General features: G+C 33.1%; 3 protein-coding genes across 4 annotated transcripts; 2 read left to right on the forward strand and 1 right to left on the reverse strand.

Annotated features, from left to right (window-relative positions):
• Positions 1-1,486: 1,486 nt before the first annotated feature.
• LOC109805153 (nucleolar/coiled-body phosphoprotein) lies at positions 1,487-4,486 on the reverse strand. 2 transcript variants are annotated; one of them, XM_083059829.1, is made up of 5 exons: positions 4,226-4,486; positions 3,477-3,760; positions 3,277-3,366; positions 2,024-2,376; positions 1,487-1,942 (listed from the first exon to the last, which is right to left on the reverse strand). In XM_083059829.1, the coding sequence occupies exons 1-5, from the start codon at positions 4,416-4,418 to the stop codon at positions 1,678-1,680; spliced, it is 1,185 nt and encodes a 394-aa protein (XP_082915955.1). In that variant the 5' UTR covers positions 4,419-4,486; the 3' UTR covers positions 1,487-1,677. The 2 variants fall into 2 exon arrangements, with proteins under 2 accessions (XP_082915955.1, XP_020222741.1); XM_020367152.3 differs by having other exon boundaries at positions 3,477-3,766.
• A 5,609-nt stretch (positions 4,487-10,095) lies between these two features.
• Positions 10,096-12,162, forward strand: LOC109816213 (uncharacterized). Its single transcript, XM_020381113.2, has one exon. It carries the CDS (start codon positions 10,096-10,098, stop codon positions 12,160-12,162), a length of 2,067 nt encoding a protein of 688 aa, XP_020236702.2.
• A 12,218-nt stretch (positions 12,163-24,380) lies between these two features.
• On the forward strand, positions 24,381-25,803 carry LOC109793493 (AT-hook motif nuclear-localized protein 20). Its single transcript, XM_020352962.3, has one exon. The coding sequence runs from the start codon at positions 24,692-24,694 to the stop codon at positions 25,511-25,513; it is 822 nt and encodes a 273-aa protein (XP_020208551.2). The 5' UTR covers positions 24,381-24,691; the 3' UTR covers positions 25,514-25,803.
• The last annotated feature ends 1,054 nt before the right edge of the window (positions 25,804-26,857 follow it).

A 26,857-nucleotide genomic window follows, 5' to 3' on the forward strand; every position in this document is an offset into this window, starting at 1 on the left:
TATGCGTTCACGTTAGTCATTGGTTTTGGTTCAGTGACGTATGCTTTACTCTTAAATGATGGAAAATTATCCTAATTTTTTAGTAATATAAATTCTATCTTAAGGGATGCTTTCTGGATTTATGATATATCAGTGGAATTCAGTTTCTTTCAAGTGTCTGTATGAAAATTTCGAATTAGGATACTCTGCAGCAAAATCTCAACCTTTATCATTGCACAGAAATTAAGGTAGAGAGATTAGTGCTGCAGAGGCCCCAGAGAATTCTGGTTCGAAAATTTCAGTGTTTAACCTAAAAAAATGTGATTTTGTTAACATATCATGAATGTGCATCATTTATGGTGATCGACATATCTGTTAAGTCTGACTGTCAAGATTTCTAGCGGCTGTTTCTCTTTCCTTCACCCTTTTTCTTTGCCTTGATGATTGAAGTAGATAATTAAAATATCGCAGCACCTTAAGACAAACTTGAGTGACCGAGCTGCGAATTCTTTGGCGTCTCTATGCAGGTAGTTTTAAATATTTGATTAACTTCGTTGATTCGCTAGAACAGGTAAGCCAATGTGTCTTGCAATGTAAATGAATAGAAGAGGGAGATATATTATGACAATCATGGAGAACTAAATACGTATACCATTTCTTTGGTCTGTGCAAGATCAATCGATTTAGTCAAGGATGTAGCTATATCCTGTTAGAAATGTATTCCTACTGTTAAAAAAATTCCAGTAGACAGATCTCTACGAGACAACCTCCTATTTCTCCAGCACAATAAAATTGGGAGTGAAAATATTGATGACAGATTCTCTGTTACCAACAAATTGAAACTTGATGGTTCAGGCTTGACATACTTCACCATCCATACAACGGAAGTTATCACAGGAGAGATGGCTCCTCACACCCACCCACGCGGCTCCCTGACTAACATTTACACTGAAATTACAAAATTGAACTGAATAATAGATTACAACCAAAGACGGCAAGACCACTGACTGACTAGTAATTCATAAATTATCAACCAGTAAATATTACAATTTAAATATGCACACAGGAATGACACAAAATCTGTAGAGTGCTTGTAAACATAAATCTCACTCTTACGACTCACTCGTCCCCGTTTTTCTTTCTATATTTAGACATAAAAGCTACTGATGCTGGTTTTGGGAGAGAAATGAGTCCATTCTGCCTCAATGCAAATCCAAACATGCTGCAAATCATTCGTTGATAAATTTTGAAATTGAAATACTTAATTGTTATCACAATAAATCTGAAGTCGTGATAACACTTTCCATTTTTAGATCAAGTATAAGATTGGTTTACTTTGTCCTGAAGGTATCTTATGTCATGTAAAAGATTTTACAACCAACATGATTTCAGAATCGAATCCCCATTCAGACTGTGTTTCAGTTAAGAGATGCCTAAGCCACTACTCAAAACATGATTCCGTTTTGAAAACAAATCAATAACTTATATGTGCACAAATAAAAAAGGGTAAAGAAATCACGTATTCCGCAGTTACTACCAAATTGTTTTGTGGATATTCAGTCAGGGGAGATGTCTGAGACCTACTAAGTTACAACACTCAATGAAAGGAAAGGACGATAACACATCTCCCCTCCTTCAAACCATTTTACAGTTGCCATCATCCTCACTATTGTTTTCATAGAAAGGTCACAAGAATATTTAACCAAGCCATTGTTGAGCACGACGATCGCCGCTAGCTCCAACAGAATGCCGAATGCTAATCTTTTCACTAGCATATTTTTGTTGAAGCCATTCAAAAGCATTTACATCAAGTTTTCCATTAACTGACTTCCCTTGCTTCCGACGAGTTTGTTGTTCCCATATGGAAGCCCACAGTTTCCCAACGGCATCCCTCTGACCAGTTGTAAATCTTGCCACATTATCAAAGGCATGCTTTACTAAAATATCAATTACAGTTTGACACCTGGGTAGAGAAAGGACAAAAAATGTCAAAATGACAAAACATTGTAAAATACATAAAATAGAAAATAGTACCAGCATCTACCATGGTGTTTTATAACGCCGAGCAGCAATCTCTAAACAAGTAATCAGGGCTACTCTTTGTGACTTGAGGAATCTCTTGGTTTCTTCCTCATCCTCTTTCCTTATTTTCACAGCTACCTCATTCTTTTCCTTTAGTTTTTCACCTTTCTTTGCGGATCTAGGAATCAGAGCATCAAGTCCAAATGGGTCAGCTTCCTCCCCACCATTATCCTTATCTGTATCATGTGTTTGACTACCTTCATCTGCCGTAACAGTGCTATCTATCAGAGACCTTGCTTCCTCTGCATCCTCTTCTTCTGTTGCAACAGGAAGATTAGATATAGCTTCCTTGATTTGCCCAGATGCTTTAGAAAACTGTATAAAAAGTAGGAAATAAAGCATGAGCAACAAACAGATAATCTTTATGAATCCACGTATTCGAGCTAAATATAAAAAGCTTAAAAAGGGCAACTATATCCTAACTTTAAATCTGGTGACTAAGCAAAAGATAACGTTACAAGTTACAAAATCCAGACAATCTTTCTCACAAAAATCAATTTGATACATTAATACTTTAATGGTCTCTCCACAAATACACAAAGTCAAAATATCAGCTAGTAGAATGCCAAGCCAGGAAATCAACACTTCACTTCAATGAAGATTATTGCTAGTTACAATCAAGACAAATTTTCACTACTCCCCAATAAAATGTTTTGTCCCTGGTGTCAGTCTATATGTCCACATTCAAGAGGTAACACCAGTCATGCACGAGTGCAATACCATGCCCCACTATGCACCTGTCACAAAAAAGTATGGCAAGAGTAAACACAGTGGATGGCTGTATTGGGAATGATGAAGCTTATCAATCAGTCATCCACTAGCCAATAAATCTTAGTATCGCTCCAAAAGATTTTTTCTTCCCAGTCTATCTTGACTTCAGCTTGAAAATCAAATCTTCAAAAGGCTATGTTGAGACACTATGATCCATCTTTGATCATAATTCAAGTACATGAAAAATTACTGATTTGATATGTCAAAGTGAAATGACAACTTCAAAGATAAACTACATCAAAGTAATAACAACTGTACTTGAATATTATGAAATTGTTCACAAAGGAAAGAATAGTACATCAATGATGTCATACTTTTCATTTTGAGATGATTGGAACAACATTACATGTCAAAATCAGTTGCATATCATTCCAATATGCTTTCATTGCCTCAAATAGGAAGAATTTCAGCAAGTTTAAAATAAAACTTTAGTGAGGATCATACCACGAAGCTGTCATCTGTATATAAATCATTTGCCACCACAGCACTAATTGTCCATGTTTCCAATTGATTCTTTTGCTTCTTATTGAGGTGCTGCAATTAAAGGATGGGTGAGGGGTCAAAAAATCCTTCACATACCCTCTCAGAGAAAAACAATTGTTAACAATGAATTGTGAATATCATGAACAAATTGTTAATCTTACTTCTTTGGCGTCTTGTGCTATGGTGAACAAAGAATGATAATCTGCCCGCACTGAAGGATCTGTACAAGTAATGGAAGATGACATTGCAGCTTCTAATATGGCAAAAAAATAATCACTAACTTCTGATTTTACACTTCCTGCCTGAATCAGCTGTATAGCAAGCTTTGCAGCCTTGCTGAACTTTGCAGGGTTCTTAATGTGTGAAGTTATCTTCTTCATGGCCTCTATAACCTGTGCTTGGGAGGCATCCGTGGTGGTTTTGAACTTCAAGCTTTTCTTAGGTGCTGTAGCTGAAATCACAATAGATAATTCAGAATTAAAAATAAAAAAAAATACAAACTCCATCATTTTAAACAGGGATGGAAAAAAATATAAAAGCAATACGTAATAACTGCACAATGTAGAAGCACCCTTAAAACCAGGAGAAATTTAACCTAAATTTTTATCATCTTATTATTTGTTTTGGAACACAAAATAAATAATCAAGGCAAGCTCAAATTGAAGGGTTAATGAGTGTGTTATACATTCTTTCGACGAGTCCGTGTCGTCAATCCGAAGTGTGAAAAGGATGGAACGTAAAAGGAAAAAGGGAAAGTGGAAAACCTATACAACTAAGGGTTGACGCGAGCAAGATATAAATTGAATCAATTGTTTGAATGAGTAACCCTAGGGTGGCATTTAGAAAAATTGCAACAGTATGTTGAAAACACAATTTGAAATAACCAAGAAGGGGAAAAAGAAGAATTGACCTTGGGTGTCAGGTTGAGTAGGGTTGGGGCGCTTGAGGGCACTTTTGAGGATTGGCTTAGGAGGCGGAACTGGAACTGCATAGGATTCCGTGTTGCTGGTAGGAACAATAATTGGTTCTTCATGGCGTGGATGTTGAGAAATAAGAGTGTCTGAGGAAGGAGGAGGCAATCCTTCGAACAAATCGTCTGCCATCACCAATGCTCTCTCTCTTTCTCTCTCTCTCTCTCTCTTTCCTTTGCTAATGAGGAAGACAAGCCTTTCACCCAGCCATAACATGAACATAACCGCGCATATTTGTCGTTTTGGACCAAACGACACGATACCGCAGCATTTTTTTTTTTTTTTAATGAAGCGGCATCATAAGCCTAAATTATTATTTTTTACTTAATTATATTTTCATTCTTTTAAATTTGAAGTATGTACTTTTTTTCTTAAAATTTAAAATTTATATTTTTAAACCCTAAAATATATATAAAAAATATTATTTTGAATTTTCAAATTTAAAATTTATTTTTTTATCTCTCAAATTAAAAAAAATATATTTTTAGTCTTTAAAATATATAAAAAAAATTATTATTTTAGTTTTTTTACTAAAATGTCATTAAATAATTAGTTGTATAAAATTATTTTACTAATATTATTGTGAGAGAAAATATCACATTAAATCAATTAATATTATAAAATTATTTTAATTTGTCATTGTTAATATTGTTATCAATAATTGTGAAGAATTAAAATAATATTTTTGCAATTATAGAAATTAAAATAATAAATTTTAAATTTAAAAGACTAAAACAATAATTCTTATATTTTGATAATTAAAAACACATGTTTTAAGATCGAGAAACCAAAATAAATATTAAAATAATATATATATATATATATATATATTTTAATATTACAGGGATTACAAATATAAATTTTAAATTTATAGATAAAAATAATTATTATCTTAAATTTAGAGGACTAAAAATAAAATTAAACCTTATTTTTTTCTCTCTCTATTTATTTATTTGAGCTAATTTTACTTTTTAATTATTAAATCGTTTAGTTTGAACTTTAATTTTTAAAATCGAAGCAATATTATATTTTCCGTTCAATTAAATTAATATTATTAGTTTTGTAATTTTTGGCTGTTTAAATTTATACATAATACAATTTTATAATTACTATTGAATTTACATTTATGAAAATAAAGATGAATAAAATACACATTGGTTTTGAGTTTCAACGTACTTCAACTATCTTTTTTCTTAAACTTTTTCTCAATATATTATTTATAACTTTTGAGTGAAATATAAAGACTTAATATTTTTGTACATGCCTCTTACTAATAGCAAGTTTAAAAGTGTTAGCTTAATATAGTTTTTAGTAAAATTAATATAAGTAAAAACTAACACTACTAGAATTTCTCTTATTACATGCGATTTTTCCTGCGAATTTTTCATAAAAATTTGCAAGAAACGTTGTTCCTGCAAATTTTTATCTGCAGGTAATACCTTCGTGGATAATATTTTTTTGCGAATAATTAAAGAAATTGCTATAAATTTTATTGATAATCTTTCAACTTTCAAATGCTCACAATGAATTCATCCGAAGCATTTGTTTCCATGTCTCCAACATGTGATACATAATCTTTTAAATTCTAAGATTATAGATTATAAGCCTAACACTCAACCATATAAATCAACTTGTAAGGTAAGTGTTGCCCCAACTTATATACTCTTTAACTGCTTTATTTTCAATCGATGTGGGACGTGAAATTTTTTTAAAATATTAAACTTATAAATTTAAATTTATTTTTTTATTTTTCCGGTGGATTAAAATTTGTAGGAAAATTTGCCTGCAAAATTTTTCTACCATTTAGTAAACATTACTTGTGAATTTATTTTTGCAAGAAAATCTGCAAGAAACAAAATAAAATTCTTACAATATTTTCTGCAAATTTTTACCATGGAAAAAAAATTCTATGATTATTAAAATTGTAGCAAAATTTGTAAGAAATATCTATAAATTATTTTTCGCAAATAAATTTGCAAAAAATTTATGCGAATATTTTTTTGCAGGAAAATTTGCAAAAAAATTCTGCGAATTTATTTTGCAAGAAAATTCATAAAAAATTTCTGCGAATATTTTTTTACAAGAAAATTTGCAAAAAATGACACTTTTCTAGTAGTGTAAATGTAATCAAAGAATACTTAAAATTGATCTTAAAGAGACTTGGGAAAATAATACTTGAGATTGTTTAACCAAGCATGTAAATATAATATTTGTTGAGGTTAAAAAGTACTTATAACAACCATATATAGCAATATAAATCTTAGTAGTGTACAAAAAATTTGGAAGTGGTCTTGGATAAAAATTATTACCAAAATTTGCAGGTGCTCTAAGGGGAGAGGTAATGTTCTTCATACTCTAGTTATTGATAAAGAGGAAGGGCACCCAAAAAAATACTTAACACTCAAGTTAGAGAAAAATTCAGGTAAGTGTAGAATTAGGATTAAAATGATACCTCATACTCAATATATAGGAGATTGATGTTATCTCTAGTTTTAGAGATAATGTTATAGATTTATTTCGGATGATGTATGGAGATATTATTCTTGATAATATGATCTTAAGTGGGATCTTGGATATCTGGGAGATATGGTGCAGTGCAAAAAATATTATTTGGTTGCTGGAGATAATAATCGCTTATGACTTTATCATTTAGGCTTAGTATGGGTGAGCTGTTGATTTTCTCGGTTTGTCCAAGCAGATGTTAGCTCAACTCAATCTTGCCGATCTAGGCAATACATAAGACCCCCAATTTTGAGCTCTTTCAAAGTGAAGGGACTAGTAGCCAATTCGTCTCGTCTTTGTTAACGAAAGTGAAGTAAATGGTTGGTGAGGGAGTTGTTAGGGCGTGTTGTGTGCATTTTGATAGTTTCTTGTGTGTCTTAAAAAGTGATGGTTACATTTTCAATGACGATATCTAGGTCATTTAGTAACATTTGATCTTTGATTACAAGCCATTTATGTAGAGAGAATGAGTGGTGGTTACTTCCTCCTCTTTTAAGAAGGGTTTTAATTATGACTATTCATTTTTATATGTTTTGTTGTTATGGCTTCTTTACTTTTGTTTTTGTATTGTATTTGTGACTTCTTGGCTACTTGCTTGTTTGTGTGCATTAGAATTTTCACTTGTTGCACGAGATTCATAAAACTAAAGGTATCTTTCTTCCTCTTCCTTTATTTTGTTTGCACGTTTTATGGAAAAAGGAAAAGTATCTTTGTAGGTGGCCTTCCTCATTGTTAGCAACAAGAGTATGAAGAACATCCTCTCTCTTGTCAAAACACCTACGAAATATAGTGAGAACAAAAACAAACCAATATAAAAAATGCATTTTTTCCCTTTTCCTTTTACCTCCTTTATAAGTTGTTTAAGTCATAATTGTATTTAATGTGGTTGAATGACTTCATCTTATTAAACCATATTATCTTGTCCTATATGACAAGAGCTAAACTTTGTTTATAATTTACATGATTAAACTATTGAGAAACCTAGTAATGTTGGTTCTCTTTTCCTCCCTTATACTTGCCCTCAACGTGTATTACTCTATATTTTGTCTATACTCTTCTACACTCATATTCTTTTGATAAAATGTTTCCTTCTTATGACACTCTTAAAGTCATACCAATATTTAATATTAGGTTCATTGTGAAGCCTTCTATCTTTTTATTTGAAGGTCCACCAATATATAGCATACCCTTAGAAGCTAAGGGTTGCTAGTGAAATATTTCTCCTCTTCACTCATTTTATGACGAGTAAAGAGTTGTTCCATTTTTATCTCTCAATCAATATATGCCCCTACATCGTGCTTCCCATGGAAGTGAGGGAGATCCACCTTGGATCCCCTTACCCACTGCTCTTTCTTGGACTTGGAAACTCTAAGTTCTTATCGGTAATAATTACTCATGTATAAACTATCTTCATGATGAGTGAAAATATGACTCTTAATGAGCTACTACTATGAGAACTATTACCATACTTTTTCTTATTTTTCATTTTCTAAGAGATTTTATTACTCTCTAAAATCTTTAAGTTCCAGTGGATCCTAAGAGAAAATATTAAGAAAAATAACACAAAATCATATTGTATTAAAAGATTTAAGTATTTGAACATCAATTAAGAAAATAAATAAAATAAATATATTAATTATGATTAATTAATAATATATTTTAAAATTATCAAAGCATTAAATATCAACATTATAATATTATCTTTCTGCAATATTTCATTTGAATGAAAGCATGCATGTATTAATATAAAAAAAATCATATATATAAGTAAATTATATAAATACTCTTCATATTTCACAAAATAGCATGTACCCTTTCTACTTTCCCCCTACACTAACACTTTGATTCAATAGAAATAGCTAAGAAATTGATAAGAGAGTCAAAACAGAGCGTAAAAAATCCCAAGCGTGTGGTTCAGTGGTAGGGGTTGATCCACGCTTAAGCAAGGTCAGGGGTTCGAATCTTGTCTTGTGTATGCAGCCGCGTTAAATCTTGGGGCCAGCTATCTCACCCTTTGAGGTGCCTCCAACGTAGCGAGGAGATTAGTCACTGCTACCGGCGGTGGATACTCCAGGAACGAACAAAAAAAAAATAGAACTTAAAAATAAGTTGGTTTGTTTAGTGGATATAAAAAGGAACTGGGCCCAATAGGTTTTTTTTTTGTTTTTTTGTTTTTATTTTTTGTTCACACGCATATGATAGTAGAATTAACATCGAAATAAGCCGGGACGAGAAATGTAACATACTATTGTCCCTTTTAATCGATAAGCATATACCCATATTCGGTTACGGTGCTATCAAACCTCTCCTTTCCTACAAAATTTGTAATCGGTTCTCCTCATATTAAATACGAGTAAAGATTTTTTCATTTTTTCTTTATTTTTTATTATAAAATTTTAAAAGTATGAATATCACTTTTCATAAAATATGTGGATGTTTTCTTGGTCTTGACTATTTTCTTTTAGTTGGTTAATTATAATATTAAAATATTACGATATTAATTTTTAATTTTAAAAAAAACTTCATTATTTATCCTTATATTCTTTTAGTTTATTTATTTATTTTACTTATTTTTTATTTTAATATACTTCATTTATTGTTTATTTCTTTTCATCTTATCAACATATATAATATTAATTCTTTTAATTCTACAATCAAAATTTTATTATATTTTTTATCCATTTTTCTTATTCTATTTCTCACCTATTTTTTCTCTCTTACAAATTGGATCCTGTACCGTCTCGCCTATTTCCGATACGATTCGTAGGAGTGGTTGCCTAAGCCCTTTCGCCTTTCAGGCTCAGGGCTGGAAGGCTAGTGTACCATCTAGGTAAAAATCCGACTAAGTGTACCGTCTAGGTAAAAACCCGACTAGGGGACCGTCTAGGTAAAAATCTGACTAAGTGTACCGTCTAGGTAAAAATCCGACTGATCTCTACTCGGTCATAATCCGACCTGTCTGCTCTGCAGGGGTAACTCGGCCAAAATCCGGTCTAACTCTCCCACATAGATACTGTTCCGATATCAGGGATAAGATCCCATCTTTAATGACAAGATATTCTCCAAATATTAACGGTTAAGGAAATCTCTTGATCCTCGGGGCCCAAGTGGCCCATGAACGACATACCATAAAACCCAAAACCCTAGAGTTGAGAAGGCAGATTACACTTTTGAATGCTCTGGCTTCGCGGCTTGACCTAGAGGAAACCCTAGTTCGTCCCGTGGCCGGAACATTTTGGCGCCCACCGTGGGGCTACGGTGAAACTTTTCCTTACGCCCCAAGAAACACAAAAACCTACGCCCTATCATGGCGAGAGGCGGCAACAACAACAATTCACAACCCCCTACCATGGAAGAGATGATGGCCATGATCAATGGCCTACGAGAGGAGAATGCGCGTTCCAGGGAGAGAGAAGAAGCTATTCAACGCGAGAATGAGGAGATTAGAATAGCGGCTAGTACCAGGACTGTGGAGGAGGATGTTATGCTGGAGGTCCCTAGAGACTTTCGACCATTTTCGGAAGCCATAGAGGCTGAGATCATCCCCAGGGATCATCGGATTCCTCAGGTCGAAGCTTTTGATGGAACGCAGGATCCCAGCCAGCACTTGACAGATTTCCGGGCTCAAATGCTGATATGTGGTGGAGGCATGGAGGTCCGCTGTAAGCTATTCATGGGCACCCTCAAAAAGGCTGCACTTGATTGGTTTAGCGGCTTACCTGATCGGTCAATCACTGATTTCGACGTGTTCAGCAGGCTGTTCATGGCACAGTTCGCCGCCAATAAAAAGAAGCCGCCGATCACGTCGGACCTGTTTGATCTCAAGCAGCAGCAGGAAGAGTCGTTGAAGGACTTCCTGCAAAGATTCAACGAGGTTACTTTGAGGATAGCGTCTCTAGATGAGAAGATGGCTGTTATCGCGTTCCAAAAGGGATTGAGGTCGGGAGCCTTCGACATTGCGCTGGAAAGAGCAAGTTGTCAGACAATGTCGGAAGTGCGAGCCTTTGCGCTGAGTCACATTAAGACGGAGGAGGGGCAGATCAGCAAGAGAGCAGCAGAAAACCGAGAGGGCGGAAATAACAACAAGGAAGGTAACAAGCATCTCCGGCCACGGTCGGATTGGAATAAGCGACATGATCGTTACAATACTAAAGAGGGTAACTACAGGAAGGCTGATTATGTCTCCAGGTCGGGGGCCGAATTGACACGTAATAGTGAGGAAGAAAAATTTACTGCACTTAATGTCCCCAGATGTCACGTATTGCATGATGTGAGCAGCGCATCACTTTTCGAGTTTCCCGCGCCGACTGACAGACAGCTGGGACCTCTCAAATCCGAGTGGTGCGAGTTTCATCGAACCCACGGACACGCGACCGAGAGTTGTTTTGTTTTGGGTAGGCAGATTGAACGCCTTATCAAGGAGGGCCGTTTGAAGAAGTTTATTGCCGGAAAGCAGGATGAGGGCTCGTCCGACAGACGACGCAGGCCGGGAGGAGAAGACACCGGGAGAGGAAGGCGTGAAGGGAGATCTCCACCGAGAGATTCCCCGCAAAAAACTACGGAAGCTCACCAGCGGGCTGTCCATGGAGACTTCAACACCATTGCAGGGGGATTTGCGGGAGGAGGACCGACTTCAGCAGCTCGGAAGAGATACTCTCGGTCAGTTTTATCGGTCTCGGATTGGGTGAAGCCCTCTCGGCCACCCATCACGTTCTCAGACGCCGACTTCGATGGGGTATCTCCCCACGAGGACGACCCCATAGTCATCTCAGTAATCGTCATTGGGTATAATGTAAAACGAGTATTAGTGGACCAAGGCAGTTCGGCGGATATAATGTTTTGGGAAGCTTTCGTCGGCATGAAGATTCCAACTGATCGCCTCATGCCGTATGCAGGTACGTTGGTCGGTTTTGCAGGTGATCAGGTAATAGCCAGGGGATACGCCGACTTGGAGACAACGTTCGGCCAGGGGGACAACATGAAGACTGTCACTATCCGATACCTGGTAGTGAACGCTCAATCATCCTACAGCATACTAGTCGGTCGGCCGACACTAAACAAGTTGGGAGCGGTCGTCTCCACGCCCCATTTAAAGCTGAAATATCCTTTGCCCAACGGAAAGGTGGGCGTCGTCTGTGTCGATCAAGAGGTGGCGAGAAAATGTTACGAAGACAGTTTGAGGGCGAGGCGACACCTATATGTGACGCAGGTTGATCAGGGTGTTCAGTCAATTGAGTTGGATCCGAGAGTGAGTCACTTTGATACCCGACCAGCCCCAGCGGAGGACATAAAGGAGGTTACCCTGGCCGAGGGGAAAGCCGTCAAGATTGGTGTATCTCTAAGTAAGGAAGACGAGGAAGGCTTAGTCCCATAAACATTTGTACTAGGTGCACTCTTTTCCTAACTCAGTATTTTGTCCCCGTAAAAATGAGAGGGGTTTTTGCTGAGAAGGTTTTTAATGAGGCACCACCCATTCAATTCCTAATGAATGTCATTTCAATTATTTTGTTTTCACGACTTATAACATGTGTCATTTTTGAGGCATCGAAGAACTCGTGATTGACCGGTTGGATTCCGACTGGGCGAGTATAGAACTCGTGATTGATCGGATGAATTCCGGCGGGGCGAGTATAAGCAACTCGAAGAACTCGTGATTGACTGGTTGGATTCCGACTGGGCGAGTATAGAACTCGTGATTGATCGGATGAAATCCGGCGGGGCGAGTATAAGCAACTCGAAGAACTCGTGATTGACCGGTTGGATTCCGACTGGGCGAGTATAGAACTCGTGATTGATCGGATGAATTCCGGCGGGGCGAGTATAAGCAACTCGAAGAACTCGTGATTGACCGGTTGGATTCCGACTGGGCGAGTATAGAACTCGTGATTGATCGGATGAAATCCGGCGGGGCGAGTATAAGCAACTCGAAGAACTCGTGATTGACCGGTTGGATTCCGACTGGGCGAGTATAGAACTCGTGATTGACCGGTTGGATTCCGACTGGGCGAGTATAGAACTCGTGATTGATCGGATGAATTCCGGCGGCGCGAGTATAAAAAATCGAAAGACTCGTCACTGATCGGTAAAAATCTGACGGTGTGAACAAAATCCAACCGTTTCAATTATATGATCGGATTTTGGATGACAATGTTGCTAAACATCCTTGAGGACTCGGCAACCAGCCGATTACTTTCAATTGTGCAACTCGACACTGAGCCGATTACTTTTAATTAGGCGAATCGGCATTTAGCCGATTGCTTACACTCCCACCTTTACGTCTTTGGACAGAAAACGGAATTTGGGCGACTAGCTTCGATTTGACAACTCCATCTTTAACTTAAAAAAGTTTTTTTTTTTTTCACTCATCGTATTCAGTTGGCGTATGACCGATCACTTGGTCAATTTCCTTTGTGAAGAAAGTTTTAAGCACGAAGTTTTGAATCGCCAAGTAGCCGATCACTTGATTCAAACATGACTTTTAACTTAGAAAGTTTTACACATATTCTTTCTTACTCGGCATTAGGACGAGACCTTGTTCAAAACCTTCAAATTTTAACTTAGAACCTTGTTGGGTCTCTCATAAATTATAATCGGAATTTGCCCGATTGCGTACGGTTCAAAACCTCTTAATTTTAACTTGGAATCTTTTTGTTTCTTGGAGATGGTAATCGGAAATGGAGGTGGTATTTGGAATTTAGCCGATTCGTCATGGTTCAAAACCTTCAAATCTGAACTTAGAATAATATATATTTTTTTTCTTACTCGAAATTTGGGCGAGACATGATCCAAATGTCACTTTGAACTTAGAATAATCATATTCTTTTTTCTTGATCGGATTCTAGGCGAGACCTCTTCAAACGTCACGTTCAAATTAAAATAATCATATTTCTTTTTTCTTTAGTCGGAATATTGCCGATTACACTTTCAGTTAGAAAAAGTTTCACATCTTTAGTCGGAATTCGGCCGATTATACCCTTCAGTCTCATTTTATGTTGACTTTTTTCATGATTACTTAGAAAACCTTCCACGCACATTTTGACTAAAAGTCAAAATCACCAATTACATGATCAAGCTCGCTTCTTGAAAAAAGTTTCACATGAATGTTTCAATCGACATGTAGGCGATTATTTTTCACGTGTTTATCTCATTTTAACTTTAGAAAAATTGTCCTCCTTTTAGTGCAGTCGGAATTTTGCCGATCATGTCATTAAATCTCATGATAAACTAGTCAAAAAACTTCCAAGTTTAATCGGAATTTCGGCAATCAGATTGTCAAATTTCATTGTAACAAACAAATTTTCTCATCATTTATAGTCGGAAATTAGTCGACTGGATTTTGGTGAATTTCAACTCGGTATTTCAGTGACCCAAGTGACTGAGTCGGATAGTTAACCAACTACTCTATTTGAAGCTTTTTAACTGGGTGAATTTTCTCACATCCCTTACCAGAGCCCGAGGAGCCACGAATTGAGATAACGAGCCTGTGAATCTTCTTGGTCCGTCCCTTGCCTTAGCCATAAAAGAGTGCTCAACAAAAAGCTGAATGTATCGGCTGAGGATAAGCCTTCTCGCCATACACGCTCAAGGCTGGGGGGCTAGTGTATGGTCCAGGACGAAATCCGACTAGGGGCCTCCACGAGGGGCATGTCGACCATGGCTAAGCCGTCTCCTTGTCTAGCAAAGCCCTTTCGCCTTTCAGGCTCAGGACTGGAAGGCAAGTGTACCGTCTCGCCTATTTCCGATACGATTCGTAGGAGTGGTTGCCTAAGCCCTTTCGCCTTTCAGGCTCAGGGCTGGAAGGCTAGTGTACCATCTAGGTAAAAATCCGACTAAGTGTACCGTCTAGGTAAAAACCCGACTAGGGGACCGTCTAGGTAAAAATCTGACTAAGTGTACCGTCTAGGTAAAAATCCGACTGATCTCTACTCGGTCATAATCCGACCTGTCTGCTCTGCAGGGGTAACTCGGCCAAAATCCGGTCTAACTCTCCCACATAGATACTGTTCCGATATCAGGGATAAGATCCCATCTTTAATGACAAGATATTCTCCAAATATTAACGGTTAAGGAAATCTCTTGATCCTCGGGGCCCAAGTGGCCCATGAACGACATACCATAAAACCCAAAACCCTAGAGTTGAGAAGGCAGATTACACTTTTGAATGCTCTGGCTTCGCGGCTTGACCTAGAGGAAACCCTAGTTCGTCCCGTGGCCGGAACAGATCCTAAATTTTTTAATCGTTAAGAACATTGGTTTTGGTTGAGAAAAAAAGTTTAATTAAAATACCTTACTATGTAGTAAAATAATAGTGTTTTCATAGTATTCATGAATAAGTTTGATTTCCTTCGACCGAATTCAAGTAAGTGTTGTCTGACTTTAAGTCCTATTTATATATATATATATATATATATTTTTAATAATGATCAAATTGAGGTTAGAATTTAAAATTTATGATCTTCTGAATATTATTTCAACCCCACCGACAAGACCCAGACATTTTCCAGTTTAAGTTATTAATCTTCAAGAAATCAGAAAGTACAATTTTGAATATACATATTTATTCAAGAATGGAGACATGAAATTCCCAAAAGCAATCGTTAGTAAAGACTAATCAACCTTATTCTCTCTCTCTCTCTCTGCATTTTATTTTGAAAGTAAAGTTAAACAGATAATTGAAGAAATGTATAGATGATATATCATTCTTTAATTTTATTGGTTAATATATATAAATGTAGAAAAAACGAACTTGAAAGTCTTGAGTTTCGAACAGTTTAGAATTAAAAGAAAACGAAAGGGAGAAATAAGTTCAATCACCTCCGTAGCCCTTATCTGCTGAAGTGGTTATTTTGTCTACTGTTGTGAATGAAATCCGATATTTAAAGTTGAATTATCAAAGTCGCCGCACAATGATCCCGAGGGCATTGAATATTGTTCCCCACGGAATACAACCATCTCATCAAACCTTGAAATGTAGCTAGAAAATGTTTGACTAGAGTAACCAAAATCCCCAACTTTTACATTTCAACTACTCATTGCTTATTGGATAATTAACTCAAGTTTCAACATATAACATCAGAGTTATCAATTTATAAGATTAGAAATCGCCAACGAAAAGATTGTTAACTTAAATGGTTGAATTAGCCACCATAAGGTTAAACTAGTCAATCAGTAAATGAAAGGAAACAATGAACTAATTTGTATAATAACTTTAACCAACCTATAGGCACGTATGAAATCATGTAGAAAATAGTCACTAAGAGACGATTATCAAAGGATAAAGTACTCTTATATATACTAGATTGAAAAATACACGAATTAACTTGATTTTTATAGTTTCTTTTACAGGTAACTAATCTCGTCCAAGAGACCTTGGAATGAAAGAGCTATCATTCATATTTAGAGTTTGCTAACAAGGACATTAACAAAAAGCAGATAAATGAAAACCTAATTCTTGATAAGAATATTTTTTTTATTATATATGATCTGGTTGGGTTATGTTATTGGTCAAAAAATACAAAAATCGTTACCTAACCCGTAAAGTGTTGGATTTTGATTGGGTAAGATTGAGTCTTACACGAACGTTAAAAAAATTTGATCTGAACTCCTTGGGTCGGTTAGGATTAGTTCATATTCACAAATTACTCTCTACTTGCTTACACCCCAAATGTGGATTCCCTTATTATTATTATTATTATTATTATTATTATTATTATTATTATTATTATTATTATTATTATTATTATTATTATTATTATTATTATTATTATTATTATTATTATTATTATTATTATTATTATTATTATTATTATTATTATTATTATTATTATTATTATTATTATTATTATTATTATTATTATTATTATTATTATTATTATTATTATTATTATTATTATTATTATTATTATTATTATTATTATTATTATTATTATTATTATTATTATTATTATTATTATTATTATTATTATTATTATTATTATTATTATTATTATTATTATTATTATTATTATTATTATTATTATTATTATTATTATTATTATTATTATTATTATTATTATTATTATTATTATTATTATTATTATTATTATTATTATTATTATTATTATTATTATTATTATTATTATTATTATTATTATTATTATTATTATTATTATTATTATTATTATTATTATTATTATTATTATTATTATTATTATTATTATTATTATTATTATTATTATTATTATTATTATTATTATTATTATTATTATTATTATTATTATTATTATTATTATTATTATTATTATTATTATTATTATTATTATTATTATTATTATTATTATTATTATTATTATTATTATTATTATTATTATTATTATTATTATTATTATTATTATTATTATTATTATTATTATTATTATTATTATTATTATTATTATTATTATTATTATTATTATTATTATTATTATTATTATTATTATTATTATTATTATTATTATTATTATTATTATTATTATTATTATTATTATTATTATTATTATTATTATTATTATTATTATTATTATTATTATTATTATTATTATTATTATTATTATTATTATTATTATTATTATTATTATTATTATTATTATTATTATTATTATTATTATTATTATTATTATTATTATTATTATTATTATTATTATTATTATTATTATTATTATTATTATTATTATTATTATTATTATTATTATTATTATTATTATTATTATTATTATTATTATTATTATTATTATTATTATTATTATTATTATTATTATTATTATTATTATTATTATTATTATTATTATTATTATTATTATTATTATTATTATTATTATTATTATTATTATTATTATTATTATTATTATTATTATTATTATTATTATTATTATTATTATTATTATTATTATTATTATTATTATTATTATTATTATTATTATTATTATTATTATTATTATTATTATTATTATTATTATTATTATTATTATTATTATTATTATTATTATTATTATTATTATTATTATTATTATTATTATTATTATTATTATTATTATTATTATTATTATTATTATTATTATTATTATTATTATTATTATTATTATTATTATTATTATTATTATTATTATTATTATTATTATTATTATTATTATTATTATTATTATTATTATTATTATTATTATTATTATTATTATTATTATTATTATTATTATTATTATTATTATTATTATTATTATTATTATTATTATTATTATTATTATTATTATTATTATTATTATTATTATTATTATTATTATTATTATTATTATTATTATTATTATTATTATTATTATTATTATTATTATTATTATTATTATTATTATTATTATTATTATTATTATTATTATTATTATTATTATTATTATTATTATTATTATTATTATTATTATTATTATTATTATTATTATTATTATTATTATTATTATTATTATTATTATTATTATTATTATTATTATTATTATTATTATTATTATTATTATTATTATTATTATTATTATTATTATTATTATTATTATTATTATTATTATTATTATTATTATTATTATTATTATTATTATTATTATTATTATTATTATTATTATTATTATTATTATTATTATTATTATTATTATTATTATTATTATTATTATTATTATTATTATTATTATTATTATTATTATTATTATTATTATTATTATTATTATTATTATTATTATTATTATTATTATTATTATTATTATTATTATTATTATTATTATTATTATTATTATTATTATTATTATTATTATTATTATTATTATTATTATTATTATTATTATTATTATTCTAAGGAGATAATACATGTAGTATCTTAAAGCTGATAATTAAGTGTACTTACGAGACACAACTTCCACAAGTTTCTTTATATTTAATTATTTTCTTTCAATCTTATAATTTTTAATAAATTTTATTAGCTAATACTCACACAATTATATATCAAGTATCGTCCTAAATTGTTTTACTCAAATATATAAAATAAAAAAAAAGACACAAGATAATAATGGTTTTATAAAAAAATTGAAATATAATAACTATTTTTTAAAGAATATTATAAAAATATAAATGAAAAACAATAATTAATATTACACTGACAAATTAATATAATACTTATTTTAAAACTTTTATTTTAAAAATGATATTTATTATGAGATGAAGAAAATAATAAAATGTGTGTTATAAGAAATGTATAAGACATAACACTCCTTTTTGAGAGATATTGAACTCATGAATTGGAATGCATAAAAAATCTGTCGAGAGATATCGAGTAGTCTTTTAAATAGATATCAATATATTGAGATTAGTAATCGATTTTTTTTTTTAAGAAATGTCCTAGTTTATAAAAAAAACTAAAGAACTAAAATAACACAAATATAAATTAATATATTGTTATTATTCAATTACAAATTATTATATTAATTTTTTATCATTAATTTTGATATATTATTTAGATTATGTTATATGAATAAAAAATTATAATAATTATATTAAATTTTATAATAATTATATTGAAAATCACATCAATTAAAAGTATTAATTAATCAGCAACATAATTTGTACTAGAAAAGATATATAAAATTGAACTCAAACTAAAAAAAAGATCACAAAAGTTGACGAGATTCTATTTAGAACGTAATTGGGACAAATTACATGTAGAAAATTTAGCTGTTTTTTTTATAGTAAAAATGTTCTTCGTACTTTGCAAATTGAGGAAAGAGAAAGAAGAAAATAAAAATGACAGAGACAAAATAATATGGTAAATTAGTAATACTTTTTAATAATTAAATTAACTGAGAAAAATAACTAATTGAATTATTATATGTAATATTACATAAGTTTAAAATCCAAAAAACATTCTTTTTTTTATAGTTGAAATACGAGTTTTAGAAGTCCAATGTCATTAAACTAAAAACCACAAGGAAAAGATACAGCCGACATATCGACAAGTAAAGGGAATTTAGCCTAACTTGGGAGAATCGAAAAAAATTGAAAAACCTTCAACTACTGAGAATCCATGTTTGGCAAAACTATTAGCTACCTGATTTGCCTCGCAGAGGATGTGGACACACTTTAAGTCACGAAAGCCTCCTACAATATCTTGACAATGAGATTTACTAATGAGTAACAACTATGCTTCCTCGGGCACCCTTCATTTAGAAATTTACCGCAACTTTAAAATCTGATTCAATGTGAAGATCCAACCCTATGCCTTTCTCCTTTATCAAACGCAATCCATGGTAAATAGTCCACAATTCAGCTTGTAGCTAGCACTGAGCAAATCCCCACTACCCTAGAATAGCCAAACACAAAAACTCCATTGTTGTCATGAATCACACCACCACAAGCTGTAATCCTTGACTCTGCCACAAGCCTGTCACTGTTAAGCTTAAGGATTCCATGAGGAGGACGTGACCAACCTATTGTATGAAGCATCTTCCCTTGGATATGTGAATTAAAGCTACTTGACATTGAAGCTTTAATTAACTCTCTAACACGACCAGTCACTTCACAAACCACCTGTTCGGGAATAAGACTAGTTTGACTAAAAATAAGACTATTTCTAGCCTTTTAGATTGCATCCAAGCAAATTGCAAAGGTACATGACCAAGATTTGTTTGTTCTCGATAAGTTAATTAACCTTCAACCAATCATTCAACATGTAGGCGTAGAAATCCTCATTATGGTTTGTTGCATGTAGACGTTGCTAGATGGCGTGAGCGAAGTCGCAATCCCAAAGCAGGTGAATACAAGTCTCACTAGCCCTATAGCATAAAGGGCAGTCATCACTATTAGTTATCCTTCTTGCTAGCCTCCAAGAACTTGTACAGAGACTTTCATGAGTCACCCTCCAAAGTAGGCATCACACTCTCTCCAACCCTTTTCATTTCCAAATCAGTTTATATTAACTATAATGAGGCAACATAGTCATGGCATGAGTTGAAGCATACATAGATTTAATGGTAAACATACCATCTTTGGATCCACCCCACACCATGCAATCTGCATCATTATCTGTATCTGGTGGAGCACTACCTAACACTTACAAAAAATACTTCGTTGGTAAAAACTGTCGAATACCCTCAATACTCCAATTCCCATCCACCCCCATGTAATCCTCTAACACTTCCTTCTGTTCTTGCCATGGTAAATATGTATCAACCACCTCTATTAGGATTGTACGTGACTCTAACCAGCAATCTGACCAGAACTTAATGGTCTTACCATCACAAATACACCATGCAATAAAAGGATTAATATTCTCCCAAGCTTTATCATTCTCATATGAACATATACACATGTCATATCATATTTAAACATTCATACATATCATTACCAAGCATACATGTGAATCATGCATCACCATACATCATATATCATACATACATGATTAAATCTTCAACTTTAAACGTCCATAAGTATCATTTTTAATCAATATTTCTAAACATACTCACGCCTGGTGTAACCATCTCGCGCCTGACCTAACATCCAACTCGAGAGCTCTAAGGCTCATTCACGTCCAGCGCAATCAACTCGCACCCGACGTCATTCAAATAAAGACTCATAGGAGTCTCCACGCCCGGCGCGCCTACCTTGCACCCGATGCCAAATCAAACAAAGACCTCCAAGGGTCTCCACGCCCGGTGCACTCACCCTGTGCCCAGTGTCAAATCAAACAGAGACCTCCAAGTGTCTTCACCCCCGACGCACCCACCTTGCGCTCGGTGCCATATCAGTAAAAACCCATCCAAGCTACTATCTGATATTGCACCCGACGTGGTTCTCCTCACACCCGACATGAACTCATCCAGAGACTCTCATTTGCAATTGCGCCCAGCGCAACTAACCTCGCGTTCGGCGTGATCAAGAAACGGTTGCTTTGATGAATGCACGCTCGGCATCAAGAACATGCGCCCGACACAAATTCATACAGCAACCTCCCAAAACTCAGAAAATTCCATCTATAAAACCTGAAAATCAGGAAATCCAACCACATGCAATTCATGAAATGAAACACATAGACTTCATACAACTAGAAAACAACCTTTGTTTCAACATGCATCTACTAGACGCATCAAAATCACCACAACTCCCATTTTTTCCAAAACCCCGAAAAATGAGAAACACTTCAATTCAGCCATTGATTCCCAAAATTCATGCACCAATTGAGTTTCTAAACTCACATGCACCCAATCAATCTACATTTTATCTTGCTTCACCTGAAAATTGGCTCAAGATAGCCAAGAACTGAGATAAGGATGGCAATAGGGCCCCATGAGGGCGAGTAATAATAAATCCGCCCCCGCCCCGCTGAATGAAAATTGGCCCTATACCCACCCCATATCCGCGCGAGTATCCATTAAGCGGGTATCCATGAATTTCTTGAATACCCACGGATATCCATGGATATTTATAAAATTTTTAAGAAATTAAAAAAAAAATATTACAAATAATTTTAAGTTTATATTTTAATGTCATTGAAATATTAAAAATAAAAATTCAATGTTAATTTTGAACTTTTATTTAACGTTAATTTTGTTGAAATAATAATAAAAATTCAAGATAATCAATAATTTAAAATACATCAATCTCACAAATAAGTTAAAGTCTCATCACAAAGCTACAATAATTCAATATCATAATTGCAAATGAAAGTAAATAACTTAAAATACATAAATCTTATTGGTCCAATCAAAGCTAGAAAATTAATCAAATTACATCCAACATAATTCTATAACATGCTTAACACATGTCGGTAACTTCATCAACCTCACTTTTGTAAGAAAATAAGATGAGAGAGTGTAGTTTTAGGGTTATGTGGTACAAGGATAATTAGGATATTTAAGAAATAATATTAAACGGGTACCCGCGGGTATGGATATCATCATACCCGCCCCCGCCCCATTTATAAACGGTAAAAAATTATCCGTCCCCATTATCCGCGGGTACCCAATTAGTCTATTCATTTATTATCCGTAGCGGGTTTTATCCACAGATAACCGCGGGTGCGGGTATTTTTGCCATCCCTAAACTGAGAAGAAGAAGAATTTCCTCCGAAGCTCGACTCCCGAACTTCAATCCTCCAAAAACAAGCTTCCTAGCCTGAATTCCAAGAAAAGACAGATGAGATTAGTAATCTAGAAGAGAAAAGGAATCAAACAGAGAAATTTGGAAGAGAAAGGAGCTCACAGACCCAAGGTCCTTCTCTATAAAACTTCTCTCTAAATTTCTTTGATAATGAACTTATGAAGTTCCCTTCTCAAAGAAACCCTTATATGTACTCTTCTCTCTAGAGTCAACTAAACTCTGAAATCTACTCACTACATTACATTATTAATCAAAATTCTTTAATTTAAAAACTATATTTAATTATTAAAGTATTTCAATATCATAACAAATTCAATAAACTAAAATAATTTAATATCAAAAATCCAAAATAAAAGTTAAAAAATTATAATATTTTAATCTCACAAGTATAAATAAAAGAAATTTAAATAATATTATATTTTTATTTAACACATGTATTATATATTTGAACAAAAATATTTAATAATTTTATTATAACGAGTATTTGATAAATATATGTGGAATAAATATTGTGATATATATATTTATCCTCGTCTCTATTTATTAATAGATATAAATAATTTATTTAAATTATTGATAAGTATCTATTTAAGTGAATGGTGAATTTTATCTATCAATATTCGTAGGTAGTTTTTTTTATTTTTTTATTTTTATTTTTTTTTATTCTTAATCGTTGAAGAAGAAGAAGCATGTGGAAAATTTCTGAGTGAAGAACGCATAATAGAATCAATCCACCGGAAAATAAAAAGATAGTGGTGTTGATTAAATAATTAATAAGTAATCATCCACACATGAAATGACACAAGCCATGGTCGCAAATTAAGCAAGGAATATATCGTGCCCGCTGGCACCCAAATTACTAGTAACAATCAAAAGATGATGTTATCTATTTCTTTTCACTCCCTTTTATTTAATCTTTCTTCAACCAACACATGCACCATTATTTTCTGCGTTGAAATCTCACTGTATAATTATCCTTAATTAATTATTCCACTTGTACATTGAAACGAAAAACAAAATAAAATCAAAGTTCCCGGATCAATTAGTATTAAACACCCATCATTACTCTCAAGTCTTATCCTTTAGTTGATAACCGTTTGTTCTCGCGTAAAATAAACAATCCCGAACAGAATATTAATTAAACCATACAATTATGGGGTCATAGATGAACCGAAAGTCTTGTTAATAAAAATAATATCAGTCAAAGAGTAAACGTAAAAGATATTAAATAGGACCATTTAAAAATAAGTATTCAAAACACTAGTCAAAGCATATAGACATGAAAATCTTAAAAGAGGGATGCAATATTTAATACATCTTAAAAAAAATATTACTCACTAGTTATTTTCCCAGTCTTTATAAGTTGGCTTACAAAATCATGTGATTGAACATATATGAGAAGGGAAAAAAATGGTCAAACATGAAATAGAAGCTGTGCTGTATATATTGGTTACGAGGGAGTAGCAAGTAGTAGTAGCTTTCTCCACCATCTCTCTCGTATATATCAACATTGTCGGGAGGCGAGCAAGTTCATGCACCCCACTCTCCCACCCCACACACATATAAATATTATATTATATATTATATAATATACAAACCAAACCCTAATCACCTTATTCCAAACATCATCATCATCTTCTTCTTCTTCTTCCGTATTATTTTTTTCTACACAATACTATATCACTCTCTTACTAAACAATAACCATCTCCCTCCTCCGATCTTCCATCTATATAATTAGTTTTTTTATTTTATTTTTGTTTTTCAAGTTATGTCGAACCGGTGGTGGACCGGGTCCATGGGTCTGGATAACTCTGGGGACTCGATGAGAAAAGCGGATCTGGGGTTTTCCATGAACGAGAGTGCGGTGACGAACCACATAGGGGAAGAAGAAGAGGAGAAGGAGAACAGCGACGAGCCAAGGGAGGGGGCCATCGACGTGGCCACCACGCGCCGCCCAAGGGGGCGTCCACCGGGCTCAAAGAACAAGCCCAAGCCGCCCATATTCGTCACCAGAGACAGCCCTAACGCGCTGCGAAGCCACGTCATGGAGGTAGCCGCCGGAGCCGACATCGTCGACTGCGTGCTCCAGTTCGCCAGGAGGCGCCAGCGCGGGGTCAGCGTCCTCAGCGGCAGCGGCGCCGTCGTCAACGTCACTCTCCGCCAGCCCACGGCGCCTGGAGCCGCCATGGCGCTCCACGGCCGCTTCGACATCGTCTCCCTCACCGGCTCGTTTCTGCCCGGGCCCTCCCCCGCCGCCGCCACCGCTCTCACCGTTTACCTCGCCGGAGGGCAGGGGCAGATCGTCGGCGGCGGGGTGGTGGGGCCGCTCGTGGCGGCGGGTCCCGTTTTGATAATGGCGGCTACGTTTTCCAATGCAACCTACGAGAGGTTGCCCTTGGAGGAGGATGATCAGGAGCACGGTGGGTCTCCGCCGGGCCTGGGCGGTGGTCCCGGCGAGGCCTCGTCGTCGATTTCGGTGTATAATAATAATAATAATGTTCCTCCGAATTTGGGTGTTCCGAACGGGCAAGGGCAACAGATGAATCATGAAGCTTATTCTCTTTGGAGTCATGCGAGACCACCTTACTAGAGAGGATCATGTCATCGTGATTCATGAAGAATCATGACATGGCTACAATATCTTATATAGAACTATGATATGAGGCTTTCTTTAATTGAGTAAGTTAATTATTAGCTCGAGACTTTATTTTTTATATATATCTGATATATGATAATACATAGTTTATCTGTATATTTCATTTACTTCAACCGCTTCCGATCTCCTCTCACTTTAATAAGCAATAACCTGGAGTGACCATGGCGTTGCTTCTTTCTGTAATTTCTTCGGTTTTACCCAAGTGACTTGATTTTTAGTTTTCACTCATGTTATGCGTTCTTCTATTTCCTTCTTGTCTAGTATTGTGCCTGCATACAAGAAAGAGACTAGACTAGAATAGATCGGCAAAAAACAATATTAAATATATTAATTTAATTATACATGCATTTGTTTGTTTGTTTTTTTTTTTTTTTTTATGTTCCTGGAGTATTCACTGCTGATAGCAGTGATTAATCTCCTCGCTATGTTGAAGGCACCTCAAAAGGTGGGATAACTGACCCCAAAATTTAACGCGACTGCATATACAAAGCAGGATTCGAACCCCTGACCTTCAAAGGATGAATGCTCAAAGGATCGAGGCTCAATAAATTCATATACTTGTGCTTGTGCTTGCTCCACACTCAATTTTTCCATGTACCTAACACAAATAATTATTATAAGTTAAATGTAATTATTGTAAATTTAGACTCATAAAAGAAAATATGACTTACATGACTCACAGTTGTATGATAGATATATTTAACATGGAGTTTCCCCCAACAATCTCTAATACATCAGGTAGGGATATGTATAGTGGAACATCAGAGCTATCAACTCCAAAAGCTCTAATGTCTCACTGCAATTGAATTTGTTTCTTTTTTAATATTGGTAATATGGTTAGAAGCCTAGATATGGGATCATCCTCAGCTTCTGCGATATTAGCATGATCAACATGAGGTTCTCTCATGACCTCCTTACCACGATTGATAAAATCCTAAAGAAATAATAAAAATTAGTTAAACAATAATAGAATTATAAGAATATAAAAGAGCAATAATAGAATTACCTTTGCCCGTGCTAAAAGCGACATCACCAAACGTTTTGGCCAAGCTAAGAATGTGCTGGTTGCCTGCCCCACTAGTTGAACCTCTGTATTGGGCAAAGGCACTAGAGCAGCAACATCTTGAACTTGGTCAACCACAACCCGTGTCCAGTCTGGCTGTAGAGGGACACCATGGATGGTTGAGCCACCCTCAAATACTCGGCCAATAGCCACTAACTGTGGGGGGTCATCCTCAACATATAACTCACACTGGTTTGGTACATCAGTGTGAGTCT

Source organism: Cajanus cajan, chromosome 7 (genome assembly GCF_000230855.2).
Source record: "Cajanus cajan strain Asha chromosome 7, NIPB_CcT2T_4, whole genome shotgun sequence".
Lineage (NCBI taxonomy): Eukaryota > Viridiplantae > Streptophyta > Magnoliopsida > Fabales > Fabaceae > Cajanus > Cajanus cajan.